Genomic DNA, 25,938 nt, shown 5'->3' with positions numbered 1-25,938 from the left:
GCGTAACAAAGGACATTTGTGAAAACCCCAGAGCTAACGTCTTAACAATGGTGAAAGACTAACTGGATACTTTTCCCCCTGAGATCAGGAAGAAGACAAGGATGGCACTGTTCAGTGTTATGGGCAATAAAAAAGAAATAAAAGGTGTCCATGTTGAAAAGGAAGAAATAAAATTGTATTTACAAGTGACAAGATCTATATACTAAATCTTAAATTCATAACCAAAACTATTAGAACTAATAAATGAATTTAGCAAGGTTTCAGTACACAATATCAATATACAAAATTAATTGTATTGCTGTACACTAGTAATGAACATCCAAAAATGAAATTAGGAAGAAAAAAAAATTAAAAACTAAGGAAATGAAATGAATTTACAGTAGCATCCAAAAGAATAAATTTACATAGAAATAAATTTAAAGAAGAAACGAGAGTTGCACATGAATAACTACAAAACATTTTTTGAAAGAAACTCTAAGGAAATGGAAAGTCATTCCATATTCATGGATCAGATTTAATATTGTTAAGATTGCAGCACTAAAAAAAAGAAAAAAAAAAAGATTGCAGCACTACCCAAAATGATCTGCACATTGGACGCTGTCTCCACCAAAATCCCAGCAGACTTTTTTTGCCCTCCAGAAATTGACAGACTGATCCTAAAATTCATATAGAAGTGCACGGGACCTCAGAATAACTAAAACAGTTTTGAAAATAAAAAGCAAACTTAAGATTCAAAGTTCCCAATTTCAAAATTTATTACAAAGCTATAGTAATCAAGACAGTGTGGTACTGGATAAGGAGGACACACAGATCAGTGAAATATAATTGAGAGTCCAGAAATAAAACCTCACATATTTATTTGATCACTTGAGTTTTGGCAAGGTTGTCAAGACTTTTCAAAAAGAGCAAAAATAGTCTTTTCAACAAATAATGCTGGGTCAACTGGATATCCACATACAAAAAAATGAAATTGGATCTGCCTCATGACGTATATAAAAATTAATTCAAAATGGATCAAAGATCATAATAAAAGCTGAAACTGTAAAAACTCTTAGAAGAAATATGGGAGAAAATATTTGTGATCTTGGGTTAGGGATCTTGGATGACACCAAAAATACAGTAACAACAACAAAAAAAGTGATAAATTGGATTTCATCAAAATGAAAAGCATTTAGGGGCACCTGGGTGGCTCAGATGGTTAAGCATCTGCCTTCAGCTCAGGTCATGATCTCAGGGTCCTGGGATCAAGCCCCACATCGGGATCCTGGTTCATCGGGGAACCTGCTTCTCCCTCTCTGTCTGCCTCTCCCCTTGCTCATGCTCTCTCTTTCTGTCTGTATCTCCGTGTCTCAAATGAATAAGTAAAATGTTAAAAAAAAAAAAAAGCATTTATACTTCAAAGGACACTATCAAGAATGTGAAAAGACAACCCATAGAATGGGAGAAAATATTTGCAAATCATATATCTGATAAGGAATTTGTATCCTGAATATATAAAGCACTCTTTTTTTTTTTTTAAAGATTTTATTTATTAATTTGACAGAGAGATAGCGAGAGCAGGAACACAAGCAGGGGGAGTGGGAGAGGGAGAAGCAGGCTTCCCGCAGAGCAGGGAGCCCAATGTGGGACTCGATCCCAGGACCCTGGGATCATGACCTGAGCCGAAGGCAGACGCTTAACGACTGAGCCACCCAGGCACCCCTATATAAAGCACTCTTAAAACTCAACAATAAAAAGACAACACAATTAAAAATAGATACTGTGAGAGATACTTCCCCAAAGAATATATACAGATGGCCAATAATCATGTGAAAAGAAGCTCAACAGCATTAGGTATTAGAGAAATGCAAGTTAAAACCATAATGCAGTACTATTTCATATACACTTGATGTCTAATATCTGAGACAGGTAATAACAAGTGTTGATAAGGAGACAATGGAACTTTCATATGTTGCCGCTGAAATTGTAAAATGGTCTAGTTACCTTGAAAGTTGTTTGTTCATCAGAATGTTAAAGAGTTATCATTTGGCCTAACAATCTCACTCGTAGGTATTCCTATCTCATTGTCAAGAGAAATGAAAATGTATGTCCACACAAAAACTTGTACATGAATGTTCATGGCAGCACTATACATAATACAAAAATAAAGTAAATGTCCACGAACTGAGAATGGACAAATGTGCTGTATCCATATAGTGGAATATTATTTGGCAAAAAAAGGAACAAAGTACTGAAATATTAAACATTAAAAAATTAGACAGGGTAAGAACTCTTTTTTTTTATTATTATGTTATGTTAATCACCGTACATTACATCATTAGTTTTTGATGTAGTGTTCCGTGATTCATTGTTTGCGTATAACACCCAGTGCTCCATGCAGAACATGGCCTCTTTAATACCCACCACCAGGCCAACCCATCCCCCCACCCCCTCCCCTCTAGAACCCTCAGTTTGTTTCTCAGAGTCCATAGTCTCTCATGGTTGGTCTCCCCCTCCGATTCCCCCCCTTCATTTTTCCTTTCCTGCTATCTTTTTTTTTTTTTTAACATATATTATTTGTTTCAGAGGTACAGGTCTGTGATTCAACAGTCTTACACAATTCACAGCGCTCACCATAGTGAACTCTTGAAATATAAACTGCATTATTTTCAAACCTTTTTATTCCAGCAGCTTTAAAAGCAACTCCACCCTCTGCTTAGACAAGACCACCTTTTCTTTTTTATTCTTCCCTGTCACTCTTACCTTTGTGCTCACTCAGAGTCATGGATGGGCAGAGTACAATTAAAGGTGTGGACTTTAAAGTACTATTCAAGGTAAAGGACTTCTGTAGACTTGAAACACTCATTTTCCTAAGTTAAGGACTAGGAGCTATTAATTTGACAATTACATAAAAACTAAGGTCATATTTTCATTTTTATTTTTAAAGGAAGTTTGTTTAAGCCTTGGTTATTAATTATCTATTACTGAGTATCAAATTACGGAAAAACTTAGTTGCTTAAAACAGTAAATATTACCTCACAGTATTTGTGGTCAGGAATAAAGAGCAGCTGAGCTAAGTAGTTCTGGCTCAGTGTGTATTATGAAGTTGCTGTCATCTGAAGGCTTGATTGGGGTTGGAGGTTCCTAGGGAGCTCACATGCTTGGTAAGGTAGTGCTGGCTTTTGTCCAGAGGTCTCACTGTTTTGCATGTGCATCTTTCTCTATATGGCTGCTTGTATGTGTTCGCCATAGAGTGAGTGATCCAAGAGAGCTAGGAGCAAGCCACCATGTCTTTTATGACTTAGTCTTATAAGTCACACACCATCCCTCCTGCCACGTTCTATTTGTTAGAAGCTAGTCAGAGCCCTCATTCAAGAGTGGGAGACTTAAGCTTCATCCCTTAAGAGAATGGTAGCAAAGAACTTGTGGACATATTTGAAAAACACCAGTGAATGCTTGAAATTCTAAACTGATTTACATTTCACATGAATTTTGCAGTGTTTAATTGTTCTTCAGAGACTAGATGTTTGGCTCTCTGGTGGGAATGACCTATGTGTGTGGAACCAAAAATTAGATCTCCTGTGTAAGACTGGTCACCTTTCTGATACAGGTAAGAAAACAAATCAAAGTGATTATGAACCATGATTGATAGGCTTTAAAAGACATAATGAATCTTCAAAGAGACTTTCCATGAATACAGAGGTTAATATAGGGGATTTTTCTTTTCAATTCTGAATATATCCTGTACCGTATTTCTCCAGTTCAGGTTCATGGTTGCGTAAAATATATTTCCATCTCAAATTGGAGGGAGATGACCCTGCCCCTCCTCTTGGCCTTCCCTTCTAGTCTAACAGCGTTTCTCAAAGTGGTCAAGAAAAACCTTTTCATTTATGCTCTTGGACTCTGTTCCTAAACTGAGTTTGATGAGCACATTGACACGTGGAATTAAACCTTTCTGACTTTATAATAGCATTTCCTTCTTTATTTGTGGGGTTATTGGACTTTGAATAGATTCCAAAGGATGACTTCGTTTTACAATTGGTTTTGCTATAAAGTTCATACATTGTGCAAACTTACTAATAAAATTCTATTTTCTCAGAATTTGGTTGATATTTTTGGTTTTAACAGAAGAAAATCAGTTTTGACTTCTGATACCAAGGATCTTAAAAAATAAAACTAAAAACTATTCAGAGTAAAAATATTTAAGTAAAAATGAGTAAATTTGAGTAGTAACCTTGAAGTCATGTGATACACTGTTAACTATGTTTCTGAAAGTAATCAGATAAACCCATGGACATTGTAGAAAGAACATTATTAAGCATATCGATGTCTTAAAGGCAGCAGGAGCCCTGTGAATTTAATTTACAGTTCATAATTGGAACTAACTCATCTCCACATAGATACTATAAAATGTTAGAAAACTAACGTGATGTCAGCAAAACTAAATCCATACTGTTCTAGGATTTACAGTTTTACTTCTCCATTGAATGATCACTAGTAATCTTGGTGGTATCTAGATTGTATTTTCAAATTTCCTATTATGAGTTATAGCTCTATTTACATGTATATTTTCCTTTGTGTTTCTTACATTAGCTTGTGGCTACCTGTGAATTTTATTCCATGAATTATTAGTATCTATGTTGTGAAATACTGAAATCAGGGCTAACGAAAATGTTTTGTATGTTAGTATAAGGAACCACCTATTACTGTAGTCTCCCTTTCTTTTGCAAGTTATCTTGGAGTACTGCTAGGTAATCACAGTATTGCCCTATTTATCAGTGTCTCAAGAGATAGTGGAAACCTTTGAGAAAATCTTTTAGAAAGCTTTGAGAAGACCATAGGGTACCATTGGTGAGCTTTTTGTGATTTGGGTTTTCCAGATTACAGGATGCTATTGAATTAGCAGTGCTCTTAGACCTTTAGCTCAGGAAGCTTCTTTCATAAGGCTTACTTGATTTTAGGCTAGCAGGGCTTCTGGGGGCAGTTATTCTATATTTGGAAATAAGCAAAGATAGTCCTAGTACAATGCAATGGAAAGAACCTTGGCCTAGAACACAGGATATCTTTCCTTTTCCAAAAGCAGCATGTTCTGTGATTTGTGTATTAAGTTGCTACTTCTAGATTGCTGAGTTTCCAGTATATTCATTACTTGATAAACATCTTTTTATTCGAGTATAGTTGACACAATGTTACATTAGTTTCAGGTGTATAACGTAGTGACTTAGCAATTAGATGTTACGCTGTGCTCACCACAAATGTAGCTGCCATCTGCCACCGTACAGTGTTATTATAGTACCACTGACTGTATTCCTTGTGCTGTACTTTTTATTCCTGTGACAGTGTTTTAACGAGCTGTTTTCTGCATCTAGAATTCTCCTCTTGCTACCCCTTCCCTTGCTCTCCTGTCTCCTCTACTTTTTAGCTTGTACCACTTCTCCCCCTTTCTCCTCCTCCACTATCTCCTCCTCCTCCTTGAACATGGAAAAACACAAAGCATACTGTCAAAACAACTCTACATGGAGAAAAGATTTAGGTTAGAAATACTCCCCATATCCTAAGAGTGCTAGTTTTTTGATGGGTGGGAAGTTAAAGCAAATGAGTAGAATATTTTCCTAATTTGTATGTATTATAAATTACATATATATTTGTGTGTGTGTGTATAGATATAAATTTCATATATTTCATAATGGAAAATTAACTTTAATAAAATTTTTTTACCAGCTCATGGTGGTTCTGAATCTAATATATCAATTCTTTAATTCTTGCTGACAAATAATTGTAATGTCTTTTACAAAAGTTAAGGTTACCCTAAAATCATTTCATGATTCAGCTATAAAAAGATACTCAGAGAACTCTCTTACTCTTCCAGTAATACAAGGAATTTTGTGAATGTACTAATTGATTTTAAACATGCTATTTGAAAGCCATGTTCTTAGCTATTGATTGTTGTGACTTAACTCATTTACTGCCAGGGGGTCTGCTCAGGCTTTTTAAATTTACATTGAGGAAAATGCCAACTTTGCATCTTGTTTGAGCTAGCTATCTTGTAAATGATCATGGTGATTGTCCTAAGGGATTCCTGGTAAAAAAGTTGACCACAATAGTAAAAATGTTCAAAGAGCGTATTCTGCCCTTAGTAAATTAATGTCTTCTTTAGGTCTCACATACTTTTCACAGAATCATTTTCCATGTTTAGGTAAGCACGGAAGTGTGGTGTAGCAAACTATATGAGCTTTATTGTTACCACCACTTTTATGGGAAATGACTGACGTAAATCTGAGAATGTTTTTATTTTTGATGTCATCCTTGAAGAAAATAATTTGACCTTTGTTTTATATATATTTTTAAGGGATCAGTGCTTTGATTGAAATACCTAAGAACTGTGTTGTGGCAGCAGTTGGCAAAGAACTGAGTGAGTAGGACTCTTCTTCTATTTCTTTTTTAAAAAATTTAAAACTAGACTTGTATACACATGTTGGAGAGACAAGTTAAGTTTTTAATTTAAGGGACATCCGCCCCTGCCCCAGTGTTGGCCTCCTGCGATTTTTGAAGTGATGTGGAGACTGAGACATTTTCAAGACGTTGGGTCAGTTTTTGTTCTGTGCTTGATCTAACCCAGAGAAGTGGGAGCAGGGTAACCCTACATGTCTGATGCCAGAGAAGGCAATTTACATTCCATAGTCCTCTCTGTTGCTGGTCCATAGTCATACACTTAGCAAACATTTTAACCACGTAAAGCAGCTATCAACATTCTGGCAACTAAAAACTTGAGTTGGATGGTTGGAGGACGATCTTCGTGGAAATTCACTGAGGTAGCCACTATGGCGTTTTTGCCTCAGGAAGCCAGAGTGGGGCCTGTTTTCTTGGGAGGAGTTTATACCATTTCCTTCAGAGTGTAGTAGGGGACCTTCAGAGCAGAGGGAAGGGGGTAGCAAGAGGAATTTTGTAAATGTATTAATTGATTATAAACCTGCTGTTTGAAGGCCACTTCACTGTTGACTGTTGGCTCTTTCACTGCCGGGGAGCCCACAGTAAATAAGCCTTTTGTTCCCACTGCCTTTTGAATGGAATTTGGGTGTGAGAAGTGATAGTAATAGTAAGCATGCTGCTTAAAGGCTGCTTTTTTCTACAAGAATTTTTCTAATGTACCCCCAGAGGGCATTTGATGTTACTTGTGCTACTTTTCCCACCGACCAGACCTGAGACTTGCAAATGCCAATACGACGTGAGCTAATTGTTTACCATTTATTATGTGCTGTTTGCAGCCTCCATTGCTTTGTAGCCAAGTGTCTCTTTCTTCAACTGACCTTTCCATGTGTAATCATGTCAGAGGAGTAATTTTCTGGACCCTGTGCTTATCCTTTCTTTCCATAGAATAGTTTCAAAAGATACAATGCTGTGTTTAGTTTTCTCTTTTCCTTGCAGAAAGGAAGTTTTCCCACATTTTTGATGGAGCTGGAAACCTGCCTCGCTCTTCCCTGCCTTTCTCCTCCCATAGCCAGCCAATCACTTTGAGTTTTGCTGATTTTACTACCTAACTCAGTGGTTCTCAGATTTTACTGTGCATTAAAATGACCCAGAGTGCTTGCTAAAAACACAAATTACTAGGTCATACCCCTAGAGTTTCTAATTCAGTAGGTCTGGAGTGGGGCTGAGCTTCTGCATTTCTAACACGTGTTTTGGTGCCACTGAGGGTGCCGGCTGGGGGCCATATTTGAGGACTGTGGCTCTAAATATTTTGATCCTCTTCTTTCCATCTCACTACCGTTGCTCTGCTCCGTTCAGGCTCTCATCTCCCCTTTTGCCTGTTCTGTTGTGCTAGTCTCCTAACCTACCTTCTTTCCTCTCCTCTACTGTAGTACTTCTCCAGTGCCTTCTCTAGTTTACAGCTTCTCAGATACATTTTCCAGGAGGTGCCAGAGATGATCGATCTAAAAGGCAGTCTACTTCCCTGCTTAAAACCTTCAGTGGCTTCTATTGCCTACAATGGTCATTTCTACACTTTCAAATTTCTAACTAGTACAAAAGTGTTTTGCTTAGTAAAAACATTAGAAGCAAAAACAAAAAAATAAACTATCATTTACCGCCTTTATTCTGTAAAATTACTTTTTAACAAAAATTATGAAGAACATGATCTCAGCAAAGAATAGGTTTTATGCAGAAAATAAGTTGTAAAAAATATGTAATCTTAAAAATAAGGTTCTGCATTTTGTTAGTTTTATCATATACATAGTGCCATTTTTCCTTATATAAAAATAAATTTCAGAGGCACCTGAGTGACTCAGTCAGTTAAGCCTCTGACTCTTGATCTCAACTCGGGTCTTGATTTCAGGGTCGCGAGTTCAGGTCCTGCATTGGGCTCCACGATGAGTATGGAGCCTACTTATAAATAAATAAATTAATTTAAAAAAATTAAAATAAATTTCATTCTGTAAATAGAGTATCTTTTGTATTTCCAGGACCCAATTTCTGCCCATGTTCTTGGTTTTAAATGTTCCATACCAATTTCTCTTTTTCTGTGTTAGGGCATGCTCCTTTCAACAGGAAATACAATTTCTTTCTTTCTTTTTTTTTTTTAAAGATTTTATTTATTTATTTGACAGAGAGAGAGATAGCGAGAGCAGGAACACAAGCAGGGGGAATGGGAGAGGGAGAAGCAGACTCCCCGCCGAGCAGGGAGCCCGACGCAGGGCCCGATCCCAGGACCCTGGGATCATGACCTGAGCCGAAGGCAGATGCTTAACGACTGAGCCACCCAGGCGCCCTCTTTATTTTTTTTTAAGTATTTATTTATTGCATGTGTACATGAGTGAAGGGAGGGGCAAAGGGGAAGGGAGAGGGAGAGAATCAAGCAGACTCCGCACTGAGTGCAGAGCCGGACTCAGGGCTCAATCTCACAACCCTGAGATCATGACGTGAGCTGAAACCAAGAGTTGGATGCTTAACTGACTGCCACCCAGGTGCCCCTCAATAGGAAATAAAATTTCTGAGTGTACTGTGTGTTTCAGTGATTTTGAGGCTTTACTAGCTAAGCAAGGCTATCAGCTCAGAGACTTCATCTTGGTTCAGAAGACCAGGCTATTTTTTCTTAACCATTTTTTAGAATTGACTATTGCTTCCCTTTTGTCTTTGGATCTAATTTGTATTTGTTTTATTTCCTTGAAGTTATTACATGGGTGACCCTGTGAATACTTGCCTGTGGGGACCATATTTATGGATTCACTGAACAGTTTCACATTATATTTAGTACTTGGTAGTTTATAGAAACCTACTTGGTAGGTTTCCTTTTCTTGTCAGTATTTCAGGTTATTATTTCTTCTAGTTTGATTAAATAGTACATTGTCTGTTATTCCACAGTCCCAATCTTAGGGTGATTTAGTCGTATTCAAAGTATAAGTAGAATTTTTACACAACTTTGGTAGGCATCCAGAAGCATTCCCTTTGGATTTACTGAAAGACCTTCTTTTGATAGCCACTGTTTGAATGTGAATGGCTGTCAGGATGAAATAACTTGGCTAGAGATTTGTCATTTGGTAACATATTGTCCAGAGACATAGACAGAAATGTGGTATGATTTGTTTTCCAGAGAGGAATGTGAGAAAGAAGAGAAACATTAGTAATTAGCCACCACCTGGAAAGGATATGAGTTCTGAGGCCTACCCACTTCTCAGATATTAATCATCCTAATCTGTGAGCATCCATAGCATTTGGTACAGTGGCTTATCTACAGCACTTAATACATTGATCATAAGCTTGTTTATAAGTCTCATTCCCACTCTAGACTGTATTTTAGGACAGTGACTGGGCCTTTCTCACATTTGATGTCTAAGTTTCTGGAACATAGTAAATGTTTAGTAAATGTTGATAGAATCACTCCTGTTGATTGGATTTTTGGGTTTTCTGTATTGATTAAAGTTAGGATTTATACAAGTTTAAATAAAACTATTTGTTAAAAAGTCAGATAATGACTAAAGCAACACACTGAACATCTATTATAGTCAAAAGTATATTAAAGGAACACATTGAACATCTGTGACACACAAAAATTATAAGGCATGTTCTCAGAATTTATAATTCAATAATGTATGCCTAAGTATCAAGAAAATTTTAAAAAATTAATGGCTGCTGAAGTCTTCACTGAGTTGAAGTTAACCATGAATTTGTAGCTTCTTTTTGTAGCAGTGCTTACTGACCTGAGAACATGAGTAGATGAAGATGATTCTAGGTTGTAGACCAGTCACTGTCCAAGGAGAGAGGGAGGCAGGGTAGCCAGACTTATACTGAAGCCCTAGATAAGATGGAGACTTCTGGGCTTAAAAGAGTTTTAATAAACGAACAGTTGTAAAGACACACTCACTTGGGATTTTAGTAGATCATCTCAAACATCTCAAGCATTTGAAAGAAATACTCTAAAGTAGTATGAGTAAGGCTTTCTTTGCAGATGAGTTTTTCAATATTTTAGATCTTTCTCACTTAATGAAATGCTAGCTTTTTGAGCAGAAATAGAATTCTGACTTCTTTGACCATTTTAACAAAATTGTATCTGTATTTTCATTTAGTAATTTTCCAGCTGGTAGCACCCACAGAAGAATCACTGGAATGGGATATTCTTGAAATTAAGCGCCTCCTTGATCACCAGGATAATATTCTCTCATTGGTTAATGTCAATGGTAAGCTTATTGTGTACATGTTTATATTCTGTAAAATTTTGCACTTTGTTAACAGTACCGATTCTGAACTTTAGTCTTGTTTTGTTCTAGGAGTCTATAATTACCATCATTAAAATAATGCTTTACACTAGTAGGGATCAGCAGTCTACTATATTCTGAGGTTTAAGCCAATGGAACTGATCAAGTTTCCTGGGTTGGTAGGTATCTAAGATGTAGGAATAAGAAAAACAGAGTGAGGCAGAGAAAGAAGATAATGGAGGGAGCAGGATTCGGGTGCTGCGTGGTAGCTGTGGGATGCCTGTCATAGGCTATAAATACTAATGCTTAGTAGCATTTCAGCATTTTTGGCAAATGGTTCTGGCTAGTTTTTCTTCTATGGACCACACATTACAATATCATACAGCAAGATATACACTTAGAGCAGAAGGAGCAGGATTCAAGTGGGTTGTAATCATGACTGAAAGACTGCCAGAGAATACCACCAAGATAAAGTAAAGATCTGCAGAATTTGGGTCCTATGTGCCCTTCTTCATGGTTGTGAGCTGACTCTGTCATCAGATGGCAGGGTAGGATCACAAACCACCAGTCCTGGGATTTGGTTGGCTCACTTTCAAATAAAGTGACACCTTGTATCATCAGACCTCTATTGGGGAATCTATATTCCACGGTCACACAAGAGGAGTCCTGGATAGCTTAGTTTGATGATAGTCTGATGGAGACCATAAGAGAATTGTGAGATGCTATGAATATGATGTAGTGGGAGGACCGGACTGCACTCCCTGACCTGAGCCCTGGGTTGGCTCTTTTTGAGCAATACTTTGTGTAACCATGAAGGAAAAGGAAATAGAGGTACAGACAGCACCAAATGTAGTCTCTATTTTTATGCCATTGAATCACATTTTCAGATACATGTGTGAGAATGTCCTTTCCAGCTCCAAAATCCTCTTCCCTGATAGTCATCTTCTTACACAACCCAGCTGCAAGTCTTTCTAAAGACCAGATTGTCTGTGGTGATAGAAGTAACATGTTGGGAGCACCCTTTTATTTTTCTCTGGGGGCTTTTATTTTCTCTAGCCATGATGGGCAGCACAAAAGACAAGCTCTTATTTGGGAGACCCTCTGATACTGAGCCCTTAACTCCAAGGCCCTGGAGCTGCTAAACAAAGCACAATTACACTGGTCAGGCCTAGTTGTTCTGTTTTAGTGGTGAAGCACTGGTACCATTGGTCCAGCATGGCTCCTTAATGAAGGTGATGGGATGTTACTCAAGAGACCTTAACCTCGTGGCGTTTCTTTTGCTGCGTGATATGCAAAGAAGCTTGTAACAGTTTAACCAAGAAAGTGTTCTTCAAGTATTTCTTTGCCAACTTCTTAAGGGAAGGAAAATGGAAATCTAAACAAAAAAATTGGTAATGAAAATTACGGGAAACTCCTAGTACTTTTTACTTTATTAACTCCCTGACTGTAAAATTATACTACAAATAATAAATAAGCCAGAAGCATATTGAGGAATCATATATGGACAAAGAGTTTGTTAGAATTTGAAAATTATATTGTGACAGTCTTATTGTGTATGCACGCATGTTTGCTGTACCGCAGATTTCAGTGATCCTGAAATGATTATGTTGTACAATTCCCAGCTCCATTCTCAGCCTTGTGTCTTTTCCCCATAGTTACCATGGAAGATGTGGCTAGTTACTGGGTTTGTACTTCACAGGGGAAGTACATTTTCATTGAGGTGGCCCCAGGCAACCTTAGAATGGTAGGACAGCATTCCCACAAATGTGGATAATGAATAACAGGTTTGCCAAGATATCTGAATTTGTGAGCAGAAGGTTTTCTAACACAGACATACAAGATAACCTTGTTTATGTCTTCTAGCAAAAGACTCTGGTGCTTCTTCATTTTATTCCTTTTCTTGTTTTGACAGCATGGTATGGTAATCACAATCTTTAGTACTTGTGAGGGAAGGATAGACAATTACAAGAATAAGATTTTATACTAAGTGACTTTTGATACTTACATTGGATGAAAATCCATCCATATATATCGCTGAGGTTGTTTTGTGTGAAACATTTTGAGTGACCTGTTTGGGAATATATATTATACAGTGAAAATTACACTGACTTAGCTGAATGCCAGTATTTTGTTTTAAGTGGAAAATTCCAACTGGGGAGAAATACTTTGTGTAAGAATTGTGTAATACTTTGTTTCCAGTGCATAGCTGAATCACAGACAGTTGGGAGGATTAAGTCAGAGCAGGCAGCTGTGTGGCCTCGGGGTTACCTGTTATGATGACACATGCAGAGTTAGTGTCAAGAATCTTCACTCCTTAACTTCTCCGGTTCTTTTGTAGTTTGAATGAAATAGGAAAGAGGAGGGAAAGGGATGGAAAAGAAGGTCACGGAAAGAGTAGTACCACCTTACCTGTCCCACTATTAAAATTAGAAACTTGTTTCTCTGCACAGATGAGAAGTGAACTTTCTTCACAAAGCAAATTTGGTAGTGTGTTAATAAACTATAGAAATTGGACTTGGAACCAAGACAAAATAATGTTTACATGTATGATTGTTGGTAATTTTTTATTTCTAAGCAATTGTTCATCTAGTTATTAGATATTTATGTCATGGTTCATTTGATAAATGGAATAATCAAATCCTAATTAACTCATCTTTGTATTCCTAAATTACAAATAACTGGATGTCTTAATACCATTATTATGGAATAATACTGGGGGCTCAAAGTAATCTCAGGGACTCAAAGATAACATTTGATATCTTTTTTAAATGGCTATACATTTATTATTGGATTTTTACAATCATCCTCATTCAATGTATGAGAAATCCAAATAGAGAAAGGTTAAATGACTTTCTGAGGACCAGGGGGCTAGTAATAGAGCCACAATTAGAACTTGGTTTTTAGACTCACACTTACCTAAAATATGTAAGGATTAAAATAAATTAATTTCTTTAAGATAATTTTTAGTGTCAGCAGTTGCCCATTTTCTATTAAATATATAATTTATAAGGTTTCTTAGTTAGCTCACTAATTTTAAGGTTATAAAAACTTGTTATTATACAAGTAATACATAGTCATAGTAGAGAAATGAGAAAATAGTGAGAAACATGTAGAATGTAAAAATTAAAATTGTCCAATGCTACAGAATTAAACACTGGTCATCCATATCCTTCTGGGCATTTTTCTGAGCGTATGTATATATATACACATATGGCTTGTGGTTTTGTAATAATATGTCATGAGTATATTTCTAAAGCAATAGAAACATACTTTTACAACTTAATTTTTAATAATAGCATTACTGGTTTTTTTGTTTGCCTTTTTAAAAAAAATTTTATTATGTTATGTTAATCAACATACATTACATCATTAGTTTTTGACGTAGTGTTCCATGATTCATTGTTTGCGTATAACACCCAGTGCTCTATTCAGTACATACCCTCTTTAATACCCATCACCAGGCTAACCCATCCCCCCACCCCCCTCCCCTCTAGAACCCTCAGTTTGTTTTTCAGAGTCCATAATCTCTCATGGTTCGTCTCCCCCTCCGATTTCCGCCCCTTCATTTTACCCTTTCTACTATTTTCTTTTTTTTTTTTTTAACATATAATGTATTATTTGTTTCAGAGGTACAGGTCTGTGATTCAACAATCTTACACAATTCACAGCGCTCTCACCATAGCACATACCCTCCCCAGTGTCTATCACCCAGCCACCCCATCCCTCCCACCCTCCACCACTCCAGCAACCCTCAGTTTGTTTCCTGAGATTAAGAATTCCTCGTATCACTGAGATCATATGATACATGTCTTGGTTGACTTACTTCATTCAGCATAATACCCTCTGGTTGACTTACTTCATTCAGCATAATACCCTCCAGTTCCATCCACGTTGTTGCAAATCGCAAGATTCCACTGTATATATATACACCACATCTTCCTTATCCATTCATCTGTCGATGGACATCTTGGCTCTTTCCACAGTTTGGCTATTGTGGACATTGCTGCTATAAACATCGGGGTGCACGTACCCCTTTGGATCACTACTTTTTGTATCTTTGGGTAAATACCCAGTAGTGAAATTGCTGGGTCGTATGGTAGCTCTATTTTCAACTTTTTGAGGAACCTCCATACTGTTTTCCAGAGTGGTTGCCCCAGCTTGCATTCCCACCAACAGTGTAGGAGGGTTCCCCTTTCTCCACATCCCTGCCAACATCTGTTGTTTCCTGACTTGTTTATTTTAGCCATTCTGACTGGTGTGAGGTGGTATCTCATTAAGGTTTTGATTTGGATTTCCTTGATGCTGAGCGATGTTGAGCACTTTCTCATGTGTCTCTTGGCCATTTGGATGTCTTTGGAAAAATGTCTGTTCATGTCTTCTGCCCATTTCTTGATTGGATCATTTGTTCTTTGGCTGTTTAGTTTGATAAGTTCTTTATAGATTTTGGATACCAGCCCTTTATCTGATATGTCATTTGCAAATATCTTCTCCCATTCTGTCGGTTATCTTTTGGTTTTGTTGACTGTTTCTTTTGCTGTGCAAAAGCTTTTTATCTTGGTGAAGTCCCAGTAGTTCATTTTTGCCCTTGCTTCCCTTGCCTTTGGCAATGTTTCTAGGAAGAAGTTGCTGCGGCTGAGGTCGAAGAGGTTGCTGCCTGTGTTCTCCTTTAGGATTTTGATGAACTCCTGTCTCACATTTAGGTCTTTCAACCATTTGGAGTCTGTTTTTGTGTATGGTGTCAGGAAATGGTCCAGTTTCATTCTTCTGCATGTGGCTGTCCAATTTTCCCAACACCATTTGTTGAAGAGACTGTCTTTTTTCCATTGGACATTCTTTCCTGCTTTGTCGAAGGTTAGTTGACCATAGAGTTGAAGGTCCATTTCTGGGCTCTCTATTCTGTTCCATTGATCTATGTGTCTGTTTTTGTGCCAGTACCATACTGTCTTGATGATGACAGCTTTGTAATAGAGCTTGAAGTCCGGAATTGTGATGCCGCCAGCTTTGCTTTTCTTTTTCAACATTCCTCTGGCTATTTGGGGTCTTTTCTGGTTCCATACAAATTTTAGGATTATTTGTTCCATTTCTTTGAAAAAAGTTGATGGTATTTTTATAGGGATTGCATTGAATGTGTAGATTGCTCTAGGTAGCATTGACATCTTCACAATATTTGTTCTTCCAATCCATGAGCATGGAACGTTTTTCCATTTCTTTGTGTCTTCCTCAATTCCTTTCATGAGTATTTTATAGTTTTCTGAGTACAGATTCTTTGCCTCTTTGGTTAGATTTATTCCTACGTATCTGATGGTTTTGGGTGCAACTGTAAATGGGATCGACTCCTTCATTTCTCTTTCTTCTGTCTTGTTGTTGGTGTATAGGAATGCCACTGATTTCTGTGCATTGATTTTATATCCTGCCACTTTACTGAATTCCTGTATGAGTTCTAGCAGTTTTGGGGTGGAGTCTTTGGGGTTTTCCACATAAAGTATCATATCATCTGCAAAGAGTGAGAGTTTGACTTCTTCTTTGCCTATTTGGATACCTTTTACTTCTTTTTGTTGTCTGATTGCTGTGGCTAGGACTTCCAATACTATGTTGAATAGCAGTGGTGATAGTGGACATCCCTGACCTTAGGGGGAAGGCTCTCAGTTTTTCCCCATTGAGAGTGATATTCGCTGTCGGTTTTTCATAGATGGCTTTTATGATATTGAGGTATGTACCCTCTATGCCTATACTCGGAAGAGTTCTGATCAAGAAAGGATGCTGTCCTTTGTCAAATGCTTTTTTTGCATCTATTGAGAGGATCATGTGGTTCTTGTTCTTTCTTTTATTAATGTACTGTATCATGTTGATTGATTTGCGGATGTTGAACCAACCTTGCAGCGCAGGGATAAATCCCACTTGGTCGTGGTGAATAATCCTTGTAATGTACTGTTGGATCCTATTGGCTAGTATTTTGGTGAGAATTTTTGCATCCATATTCATCAGGGATATTGGTCTGTAATTCTCCTTTTTGATGGGGTCTTTGTCTAGTTTTGGGATCAAGGTAATGGCCTCATAAAACAAGTTTGGAAGTTCTCCTTCCATTTCTATTTTTTGGAACAGTTTCAGAAGAATAGGTATTAATTTTTCTTGAAATGTTTGGTAGAATTCCCCTGGGAAGCCATCTGACCCTAGGCTCTTGTTTGTTGGGAGATTTTTGATTACTGCTTCAGTTTCCTTAGTGGTTATAGGTCTGTTCAGGTTTTCTGTTTCTTCCTGGTTCAGTTTTGGTAGTTGATACATCTCTAGGAATGCATCCATTTCTTCCAGGTTATCTAATTTGCTGGCATAGAGATGCTCATAATATGTTCTTATAATTGTTTGTATTTCTTTGGTGTTGGTTGTGATCTCTCCTCTTTCATTCATGATTTTATTTATTTGGGTCATTTCTCTTTTCTTTTCGATAAGTCTGGCCAGGGGTTTATCAGTCTTATTAATTCTTTCAAAGAACCAGCTCCTAGTTTCGTTGATCTGTTCTACTGTTCTTTTGGTTTCTGTTTCATTGATTTCTGCTCTGATCTTTATTCTTTTTCTTCTCCTGCTGGGTTAGCCTTTATTTGCTGTTCTTTCTCCAGCTCCTTTAGGTGTAGAGTTAGGTTGTGTATTTGAGACTTTTCTTGTTTCTTGAGAAAGGCTTGTATTGCTATATACTTTGCTCTTAGGACTGCTTTTGCTGCATCCCAAAGATTTTGAACAGTTGTGTTTTCATTTTCATTGGTTTCCATGAATTTTTTAAATTCTTCTTTAATTTCCTGGTTGACCCATTCATTCTTCAGTAGGATGCTCTTTAGCCTCCATGTATTTGAGTTCTTTCTGACTTTCCTCTTGTGATTGAGTTCTAGTTTCAAAGCATTGTGGTCTGAAAATATGCAGGGAATGATCCCAATCTTTTGGTACCAGTTGAGACCTGATTGATGACCTAGGATGTGATCTATTCTGGAGAATGTTCCATGAGCACTGGAGAAGAATGTGTATTCTGTTGCTTTGGGATGGAATGTTCTGAATATATCTGTGAAGTCCATTTGGTCCAGTGTATGTGTATCATTTAAAGTCTTTATTTCCTTGTTGATCTTTTGCTTAGATGATCTGTCCATTTCAGTGAGGTGGGTGTTAAATTCCCCTACTATTATTGTATTGTTGTCGATGTGTTTCTTTGCTTTTGTTATTAATTGGCTTATATAATTGTCTGCTCCCATGTTAGGGGCATAGATACTTACAATTGTTAGATCTTCTTGTTGGATAGACCCTTTAAGTATGATATAGTGTCCTTCCTCATCTCTTATTATAGTCTTTGGTTTAAAATCTAATTTGTCTGCTATAAGGATTGCCACCCCAGCTTTCTTCTGGTGTCCATTAGCATGGTAGATGGTTTTCCACCCCCTCACTTTCCATCTGGAGGTGTCTTTGGGTCTAAAATGAGTCTATTGCAGGCAGCATATCGATGGGTCTTGTTTTTTTATCCAATCTGATAGCCTGTGTCTTTTGATTGGGGCATTTAGCCCATTTACATTCAGGGTAACTATTGAAAGATAGGAATTTAGTACCATTGTATTGCCTGTAAGGTGACTGTTACTGTATATTGTTTGTGTTCCTTTCTGGTCTATGTTACTTTTAGGCTCTGTGCTTAGAGGACACCTTTAATATTTTTTGTAGGGCTGGTTTTGTGTTTGCAAATTCATTTAGTTTTTGTTTGTCCTGGAAGCTTTTTATCTCCTATTTTCAGTGACAGCCTAGCTGGATATAGTATTCTTGGCTGCATATTTTTCTCATTTAGTGCTCTGAATATATCGTGCCAGTCCTTTCTGGCCTGCCAGGTCTCGTGGATAGGTCTGTTGCCAGTCTAATGTTTCTACCATTGTAGGTTGCAGATCTCTCGTCCCTAGCTGCTTTCAGGATTTTCTCTTTGTGTCTGAGACTCGTAAGTTTTACTATTAGATGCCAGGATGTTGACCTATTTTTATTGATTTTGAGGGGGGGCTCTCTGTGCCTCCTGGATTTTGATGCCTGTTTCCTTCCCCAAATTAGGTATATTGGAGCTATAATATGCTCCAGTATACCTTCTGCCCCTCTCTCTCTTTCTTCTTCTTCTGTGATCCCAATTATTCTAATATTGTCTTATGGTATTGCTTATCTCTCAGATTCTGCCCTTGTGATCCAGTAGTTGTTTATCTCTCTTTTTCTCAGCTTCTTTATTTTCCATCATATGGTCTTTTATATCACTAATTCTGTCTTCTGCCTCATTTATCCTAGCCCTTAGAGCCTCCATTTTATTTATTTATTTATTTATTTTAAAGATTTTATTTATTTATTCATGAGAGACAGAGAGAGAGAGGCAGAGGGAGAAGCCGGCTCCCAAGGAGCAGGGAGCCCGATGTGGGACTTGATCCCAGGACTCTGGGATCATGACCTGAGCTGAAGGCAGACGCTTAACCATCTGAGCCACCCAGGTGCCCAGATCCTCCATTTTTGATTGCACCTCATTAATAGTCTTTTTGATTTCGACTTGGTTAGATTTTAGTTCTTTTATTTCTCCAGAAAGGGTTTCTCTAATATCTTCCATGCTTTTTTCAAGCCCAGCTAGTATCTTTATTATCATCGTTCTGAACTCTAGTTCCGACATCATACTAATGTCTGTATTGAGTAGGTCCCTGGCAGTCGGTACTGCCTCTTGTTCTTTTTTTTTTTAGTTGATTTTTTCCGTCTTGTCATTTTGTCCAGGGGAGAATAGATGAATGAGAGAACAAAATGCTAACAGGGTAACAACGACCCCAGAAAAATATACACTAAACAAATCAGAAGAGACCTTCCAGAAAGTGGTCGCTTTTGTGTTCAGAGAGTTGCTTGCTATTCTTTTCTTCAATCTCCTGTTGAGTTTGTAGGTGTTCAGAATGGTTTGATCCCTATCTACTCAATTCCTGGGACCAGACGAAATTTAGGTCTCCTACTCCTCCGCCATCTTGCTCCTCCAGCATTACTGTTTTATTTTGTAGATGTCTTACTTATTCAGTCCCCAAGTGGATGTTTAGATTATCTTCACATTTTTAATATTATGTATAATAGCCTTGTTACATATATCTTTTATCTACTTTTTTCAGGATAAATTCCTAGAAGTGGAACTGTTGGATCAGTGGGTTTACATTTTTTTTTAAGGTTTTGATGCATATCAACAAACTTGAAAGGATTGTAGCAGTTTGTACTAGGACATTAGTAGGACCAAAGTGTGTTGATTTCCTCTGCTATTGCCAGCTTGGGTATTTTCCTGTTTTTTCAACCTTTCCCAGTTTTCACATCAATAAGTAGTATCTTACTGCTTTTAAATTTGTTTGATTATTAAGGAAATTGAACATCTGTTCACATGGTTACTGACCATTTGTATTTTTTGTTTTGCCTGTTCAGGTCTTTTGCCCATTTTCTCTCCTGGAGTATTTTTCTTTTTTTTAGTGGTTTCTAGGAGCTCCTTATGTATCAAGTATAATAAACCCATTTTGACATCTGAGTTGCAAATGTTTCAGTCTTTTGTCATTTAAATATGATTTTTTTTTTTTGCTTAGCAGATATTTACACATACATCTTTCCCTACCCTGCCTCCTTTAGAGCTTTTTAGCACTCTGCATTTATAAAAGCATTTACCTTTATTTTTTTCAATCCTTTAAGCACTTTTTTTTAAAGATTTTTTTTATTTTAGAGCGAGAAAGAGCATGCACTCAAGTGAGCAGGGAGAGGGGGAGGGAGAGAGAGAATCTCAAGCAGACTCAGCTCACAACCGTGAGACCATGACCTGAGCTGAAACCAAGAGTCAGATGCTTAACTGAGTGAGCCACCCAGGCACCCCTCCTTTAAGCACCTTTAATGTTCTAATATATTTGAAACTTACTTTGACATATGTAAAATAATAGGAAAACTGTATTGGTCTCTGCTCCCAGTTCCTGGCACAGAGCTCCTAAAACCCGTGTAATTTCCTAAGTGATAAGAGCACAAGGAGCATCTTTTGTTCTAATATTTGGTCTAATATTTCCTGACATAAAAGCTCCTAAATCTCTTGGAATTTTCTGGGTGATAGGAGAACATTATTTCTTAGTGGGCTTCTGGATGGGGGCTGGTCACCAGAAAGACCAAGTGGTGATTAGAAACTTGGAATTTTTAGCTCCACCCCTCATTTTCCAGAGAGGGGCTGGAAAGTTAATAATTGATCATGCCTACATGATGAAGCCTCCATAAAAGTACCAACAGTGTGGGGTTTGGAGAGCTTCCAGATTGCCCCCCCATGTGGAGGTGCTGGGAGAGTGGCAGACTTGGAGAGGACATGGAAGCTCTGCAGCCCTCCAGCCCTTCCCACACACCTTGTCCTACAGATCTCTTCCATCTGGGGTTTCATCTCTCTGTACTTTACCGTATCCTGCCATAATAAGCTGGTAAACAGGAAACTTTTCCTGAGGTCTGTGAGCTTCTCTAGCAAATTAATTGAACCTAAGTGGGAGCTGATTGGTGAGAAGCACAGGTAACAGCCTGGACTTGCAATTGGCATCTGATGCTACCTCCAGGTAGAGTGTCAGAATGAGTTAAATTGTAGGACACTCAGCTAGAGTCGCAGAATTGCTTGGTGTGGGAAAAGCCAACACACATCTGGTGTCACAGGTGTTGTAAGTATGGTAGTAGTGTGACAGGAAAAGACCGACACAGGAGAAGGGTCCGTTTTCTACACAGTATATGTTCCAAGGTAAGGTTCTTTTATTTCTATTCTTCAGTTAGTTAACCAAATAATCCAGTGTGAGGCATTTCTTTCCTCACTGAATTGAAATGCTGTTATCACATACTAAATAACCAAGTAGACTTGAGTCTCTTTCTGGTCTTGCCATTCTGCTGTATGTATCTTTCTGTTTGGCTTGTCTAGGTATCTCACTAGTCTAAATATTGTTGTTTTATAGAGCATTACAAGTAGGCAGTCCATTTGTTTTTTACCTTTAGCCTACGTAAAATGATAACTAAGGAGACAAATACGAATTCTGCCTAGATGTGAGTTTTGTAACTGGCTCCCATGTTGGAGAAATGATCATCTGGGATATCCTGGACTGGACTGTGCAAGCCTGTGAATGCAGCTTCTGGGACCCATCTCCACAGCTGGACACCCAGCAAGAAATAAAACTCTGCCAAAAACCAGATGACATTTCTATTCATCATTTAACATGGGATGAAGAGGTAAAAAAACCTGAGAAAATATCTGTAAACTGGCTTTTTTAATAAACCCAGTTTCTAATTTTTTTAACTTAATCTCTTGATGGATATAGAAAGGTATCATTCCCAATGTTCAGGTTATGCTTTAAAATGTTCTTCAAAGATTGCACACCTTGCATTAAAAAAGCATTTTAATCTTAGCTCCTTTCTGTGAGGCAAGAAGTGATTAAATGTCCATAGATTTAAAAACACTTCTGAAATTTTTGGTTGGATTAAATAATCCCATAGGATTTGAGGATAAGCCTTAAAATGGGCTTTGAGAAACACTTTGGGAAAGGATCTTTTGAAGATGCTTGTGCATTTCCTGCAGAGGTAAAGGAAATTAAAAATTTTAGGAATGTTTTTCTCTTAGCCTACTAGCATCCTGGGGCAAGATGATTTGTGTGAGAATTACTAAATTCATTCCTTTAGGCCTTGGTGGTGATGCTATTGAAACACTTTACATCTTTTTTACCAACAGATTACTGAATGTTGGCCCTGATCTGTACATTTCTTCTTCTGCCTTCAAAGGCTTAGAAAATGTGTGCAAAGGGGGCTTACTTCTCTAAATGTAATCAGAAGAAATGTTTAAGAGTTGTAACCCTTGAGTTACAAAGGGGGGAGGCTTTTTTTTTTCACTTTATTTTGTGCCTTTCTATACTGTTTACCTTTTATAATCATATGCATTTTTTTTTAAAGTTTATTTAAGTAATCTCTGCATCCAGCGTGGGGCTTGAAGTCACAACCCCCAAGATCAAGAGTCACATGCTCCTCCAACTGAGCCAGCCAGGCACTCTGCTTGTTATTTTTATTTTAAAAAACTCAGTGATAGTGTTATGGATGGGGAGAGAATGGTCCATTTTTTGTTTTCTGTGCACTTCTTTTACTTTAAAAACAAAAGCAAAACAGAACACTAACATGCCCAAAGATTTTTTTTAAGATTGATTTATTTATTTAGAGAGAGTGAGCTTGGGGAGGGGAGGAGCAGAGGGGGAGAGAGTATCCTGAAACAAACTTCCTGCTGAGTGGGGAGCCCAACATGGGCCCCATGCCAGGACCCTGAGATCATGACCTGAACTGAAATCAGGAGTCGGCTGCCTAATAATCAACTGAGCCACCCAGGTGCCCCCCAAAATTGTTTTTTTAAATCCATGCTTTATTTTGGAAAAAAAAATTAATACATATGATAAACATGTTAGGGTCTCAGAAAAGATGGAAACCACATTTCTAAGAGTTGTGGCCTTAAAAATTATATTTTTTTCATTTGATAACCTCTTGTTTATAAAAATTAGTGTTTAAGGTTTTTCATTTTGTATTTTTAATCTCAAAAGTTCTGATTAATGCTTATTAACTGCTATAAATGCTTAATAAAGCATTACTCAGTTTACCCTAGTATTTCTTCTTTATAGGAGGTTGGTTCTTTCTACAGGGAGCCTTTTTTTTTTTTTTTTTTTTTTAAGATTTTATTTATTTATTTGAGAGAAGAGTGAGCAAGAGCTGAGGGGAGGAACAGAGGGAGATCTCGGGAGAAGCAGACTCCCCACTGAGCAGGGATGTGGGGCTCCATCCCAGGACCCTGGGATCATGACCTGAGCTGAAGGCAGATGCTTAACTGACTGAACCACCCCGGTGCCCAGAGGGGCCATTAATTATTGATGATAGGTGACTGATGCAGTGACTCTGTTGAGTAATAGCTATCCAAGAGCTCATTAACTCTCTAGTTGTGTTTATAATTTTCTTTGTGACCTTTGGTAAATCACTTAAACTCTGCACAGATTTCTTGGTTTGTAGAACTAGTTTTGGGGCTTTCTTTGCATTTGAATTGCTACCCATAGGGCTCTAGACTTTAGCAAGTTGGCCAGCTTTTATCAATGTCCCTGACACTGGTCCTCAGCTCATCTTGCTAAATGCAGAGTACCAATCCCTAGGGCCAAGGGGATCATTCCAGATTTAGAGTTGGGTTTGTCGCCTTTGAGGCTGCATGAGAAGACTTTTTTGGTATAAAACAGGGAGGCAATGTAGGGGTTTTGAAAGGGCTGCCTTACTGGGGTACCTGTTGCATAAGAAAGTGATTCTTAGGTGAGTGCTACCGAAGTCTAGCGATGTGCAGAATAATTTCAGAAGCTAGGTGGTGTGGTGTGAGGCAAGAACAAGGGACTGGAGTAACATGACCTTGATTCTAATATCCGCTCCATGTCTTAACTTTCTGAGTGACTTCAATCTTCTTTTAAAATTTTAACGGGCTTATCTGGAAAATGGCAATAGTACTTGCTTTCCCTACCTTAAAGAGATGTTGTGAGGCTGTCATAAGATAAATATTGGTGAAAGTATCTTCAGAAAGTTAAAGTTGTTTTAGTAAAAAGGTATTTGTTGTAATACATTTGGAAAAATGTTTTTGCAAATCCTTCAGAGGATCTTAAGACGATAGTGTCCGTACAGCATATGCTTTTTTGTGTCCTTTATAGGTCTCTTGCATGCTTAAGATGTGCGGTACAGGTAATTTTGCTCGCATTGTCCAGGCAGAAGCAGCTAAGTACCTTCCCAAGGATAGAGCGTTACGTGAATGAACACCTAGGTAGTACCTCAGCAGCCTCCGCTGTAGGGCCATTCTGCAGCTGTAGTCGCTCTCTCGAGTTGTCGTATTTTAGTGAGGGAAGAAGGTGATGTTAAGGGGTGTGATATGCAGAACTTCCTTGTCCTTCTACCTTTTAAATGCTCTGAGCTTTCCTTTGCACTTCAGGGGGCAGTACAGTAGGTAGGACTAAGAGCTAGGAATAGGGAAGGTAACAGTGGCTTTCTGATGGTATAGCCGGGCTGGAAATCTGTTATACTGTGTAGTGGTAAGTACTAATTTTATTCCCATTTCTGAACTTTTCCCCCCACCAGAATGTATTTGCTGCAGTCGGAAGGGGTTTATACGTGTATAACCTTCACATGAAGCGTGTGATTGCTTGCCAGAAAAGTGCCCATGACTCTAATGTCCTGCACATTGCCAAACTTCCGAACAGGTACATGGTCCCGTCTGTTCTACAACAAATGAAAGAAATTCACATTTCCTAGCGCCACCAAGGTAATTTCTTAAGTGGCAAAGCTCATCTGGCTCCCTGGTTTGACCTGGTAGGTTCTTTTGGAAATGGACAATACCCATGGCTGTCTCTAACAGAAGAGTTTGTGGCAAAATGTTACAACATTTACAAGAAGCTGCGTTCAAATGAATTACATTGAATTTGATGATAGGAAGAGATAACGTTAAAATTTGGTATTTATTTAAAAAGACAAAGACTTCTGGGCACTATGTGCTCATTTTTCTTCTTATATTTTCCAGAAACTCATATGTTCATTGTAGTTGTTGATGGCCAGAAAGAAATGGTCATCTCCTTGTGTGAGGCTACTAAGCGAGGGCTTTCCTGTCAGGATAAATTTGGCTGCTGAGTTTCTAGGGATGAAATTACAGGAAGGGAATACTATTTTCTGTGCAGGATACTGTTAGTGTTAGAGCTGCCCTGAGAAGAGATACTGTGAGAGGAGGGAAGGGGGGACAGGTCAGGATATTTTGAAAGTGTAATTCATACAGTTTTCGTAAATGTGTTTTACAAAATGGGATGAAGTATTTATCACATTTGAGCCAGTTTAACAGTGTAATGGGTGCCCTTCCCGAAGAGTGCTTTTACTTTGCATTGTAAAGCCATGTTAAATTATGATTTTTATCAGCTCCTGCCCAGAACTGAAGAGAAGCGGTTGAGGGCTCCACTGATTTCTTTCGCTGCAAATTTCGCATTGGCCCTCCATGGCACATTCTCTTTTTATTACTGATTTTCTGTTCTGACAGGCAGTTAATCTCATGCTCGGAAGACGGCAGTGTACGCATTTGGGAGTTAAGAGAAAAACAGCAGCTTGCAGCTGAACCTGTACCAACAGGTGTGTGTCTTTTCTCCTATGAAAGGCAGAAGGCGCATGTTCACATGAAGCATATGCTAGTCGGGATCTCGGATCATATCTTAATATTGCTCTAATGTAGAAC

At 38.0% G+C, this 25,938-nt stretch overlaps 1 protein-coding gene across 1 annotated transcript in view; it reads left to right on the top strand.

The window, feature by feature from the left end:
* The window catches only part of WDR41 (WD repeat domain 41), a 49,391-nt gene that overhangs the window by 19,943 nt on the left and 3,510 nt on the right, over window positions 1-25,938 (top strand). Inside the window, exons 6-11 of the mRNA XM_045896907.3 lie at window positions 3,478-3,589; window positions 6,329-6,391; window positions 10,539-10,649; window positions 21,718-21,902; window positions 24,804-24,925; window positions 25,747-25,835. Of these exons, the coding sequence (XP_045752863.1) occupies window positions 3,478-3,589; window positions 6,329-6,391; window positions 10,539-10,649; window positions 21,718-21,902; window positions 24,804-24,925; window positions 25,747-25,835 (682 nt within the window). The remainder of the gene's footprint in view (window positions 1-3,477; window positions 3,590-6,328; window positions 6,392-10,538; window positions 10,650-21,717; window positions 21,903-24,803; window positions 24,926-25,746; window positions 25,836-25,938) is intronic.

Source organism: Mirounga angustirostris, unplaced genomic scaffold, assembly GCF_029215605.1.
Source record: "Mirounga angustirostris isolate CCGP_5_RB_7025 unplaced genomic scaffold, mMirAng1.0.hap1 SCAF_7, whole genome shotgun sequence".
Classification (NCBI taxonomy): Eukaryota; Metazoa; Chordata; class Mammalia; order Carnivora; family Phocidae; genus Mirounga; species Mirounga angustirostris.
This window is presented reverse-complemented; position numbering and strand designations above follow the sequence as displayed.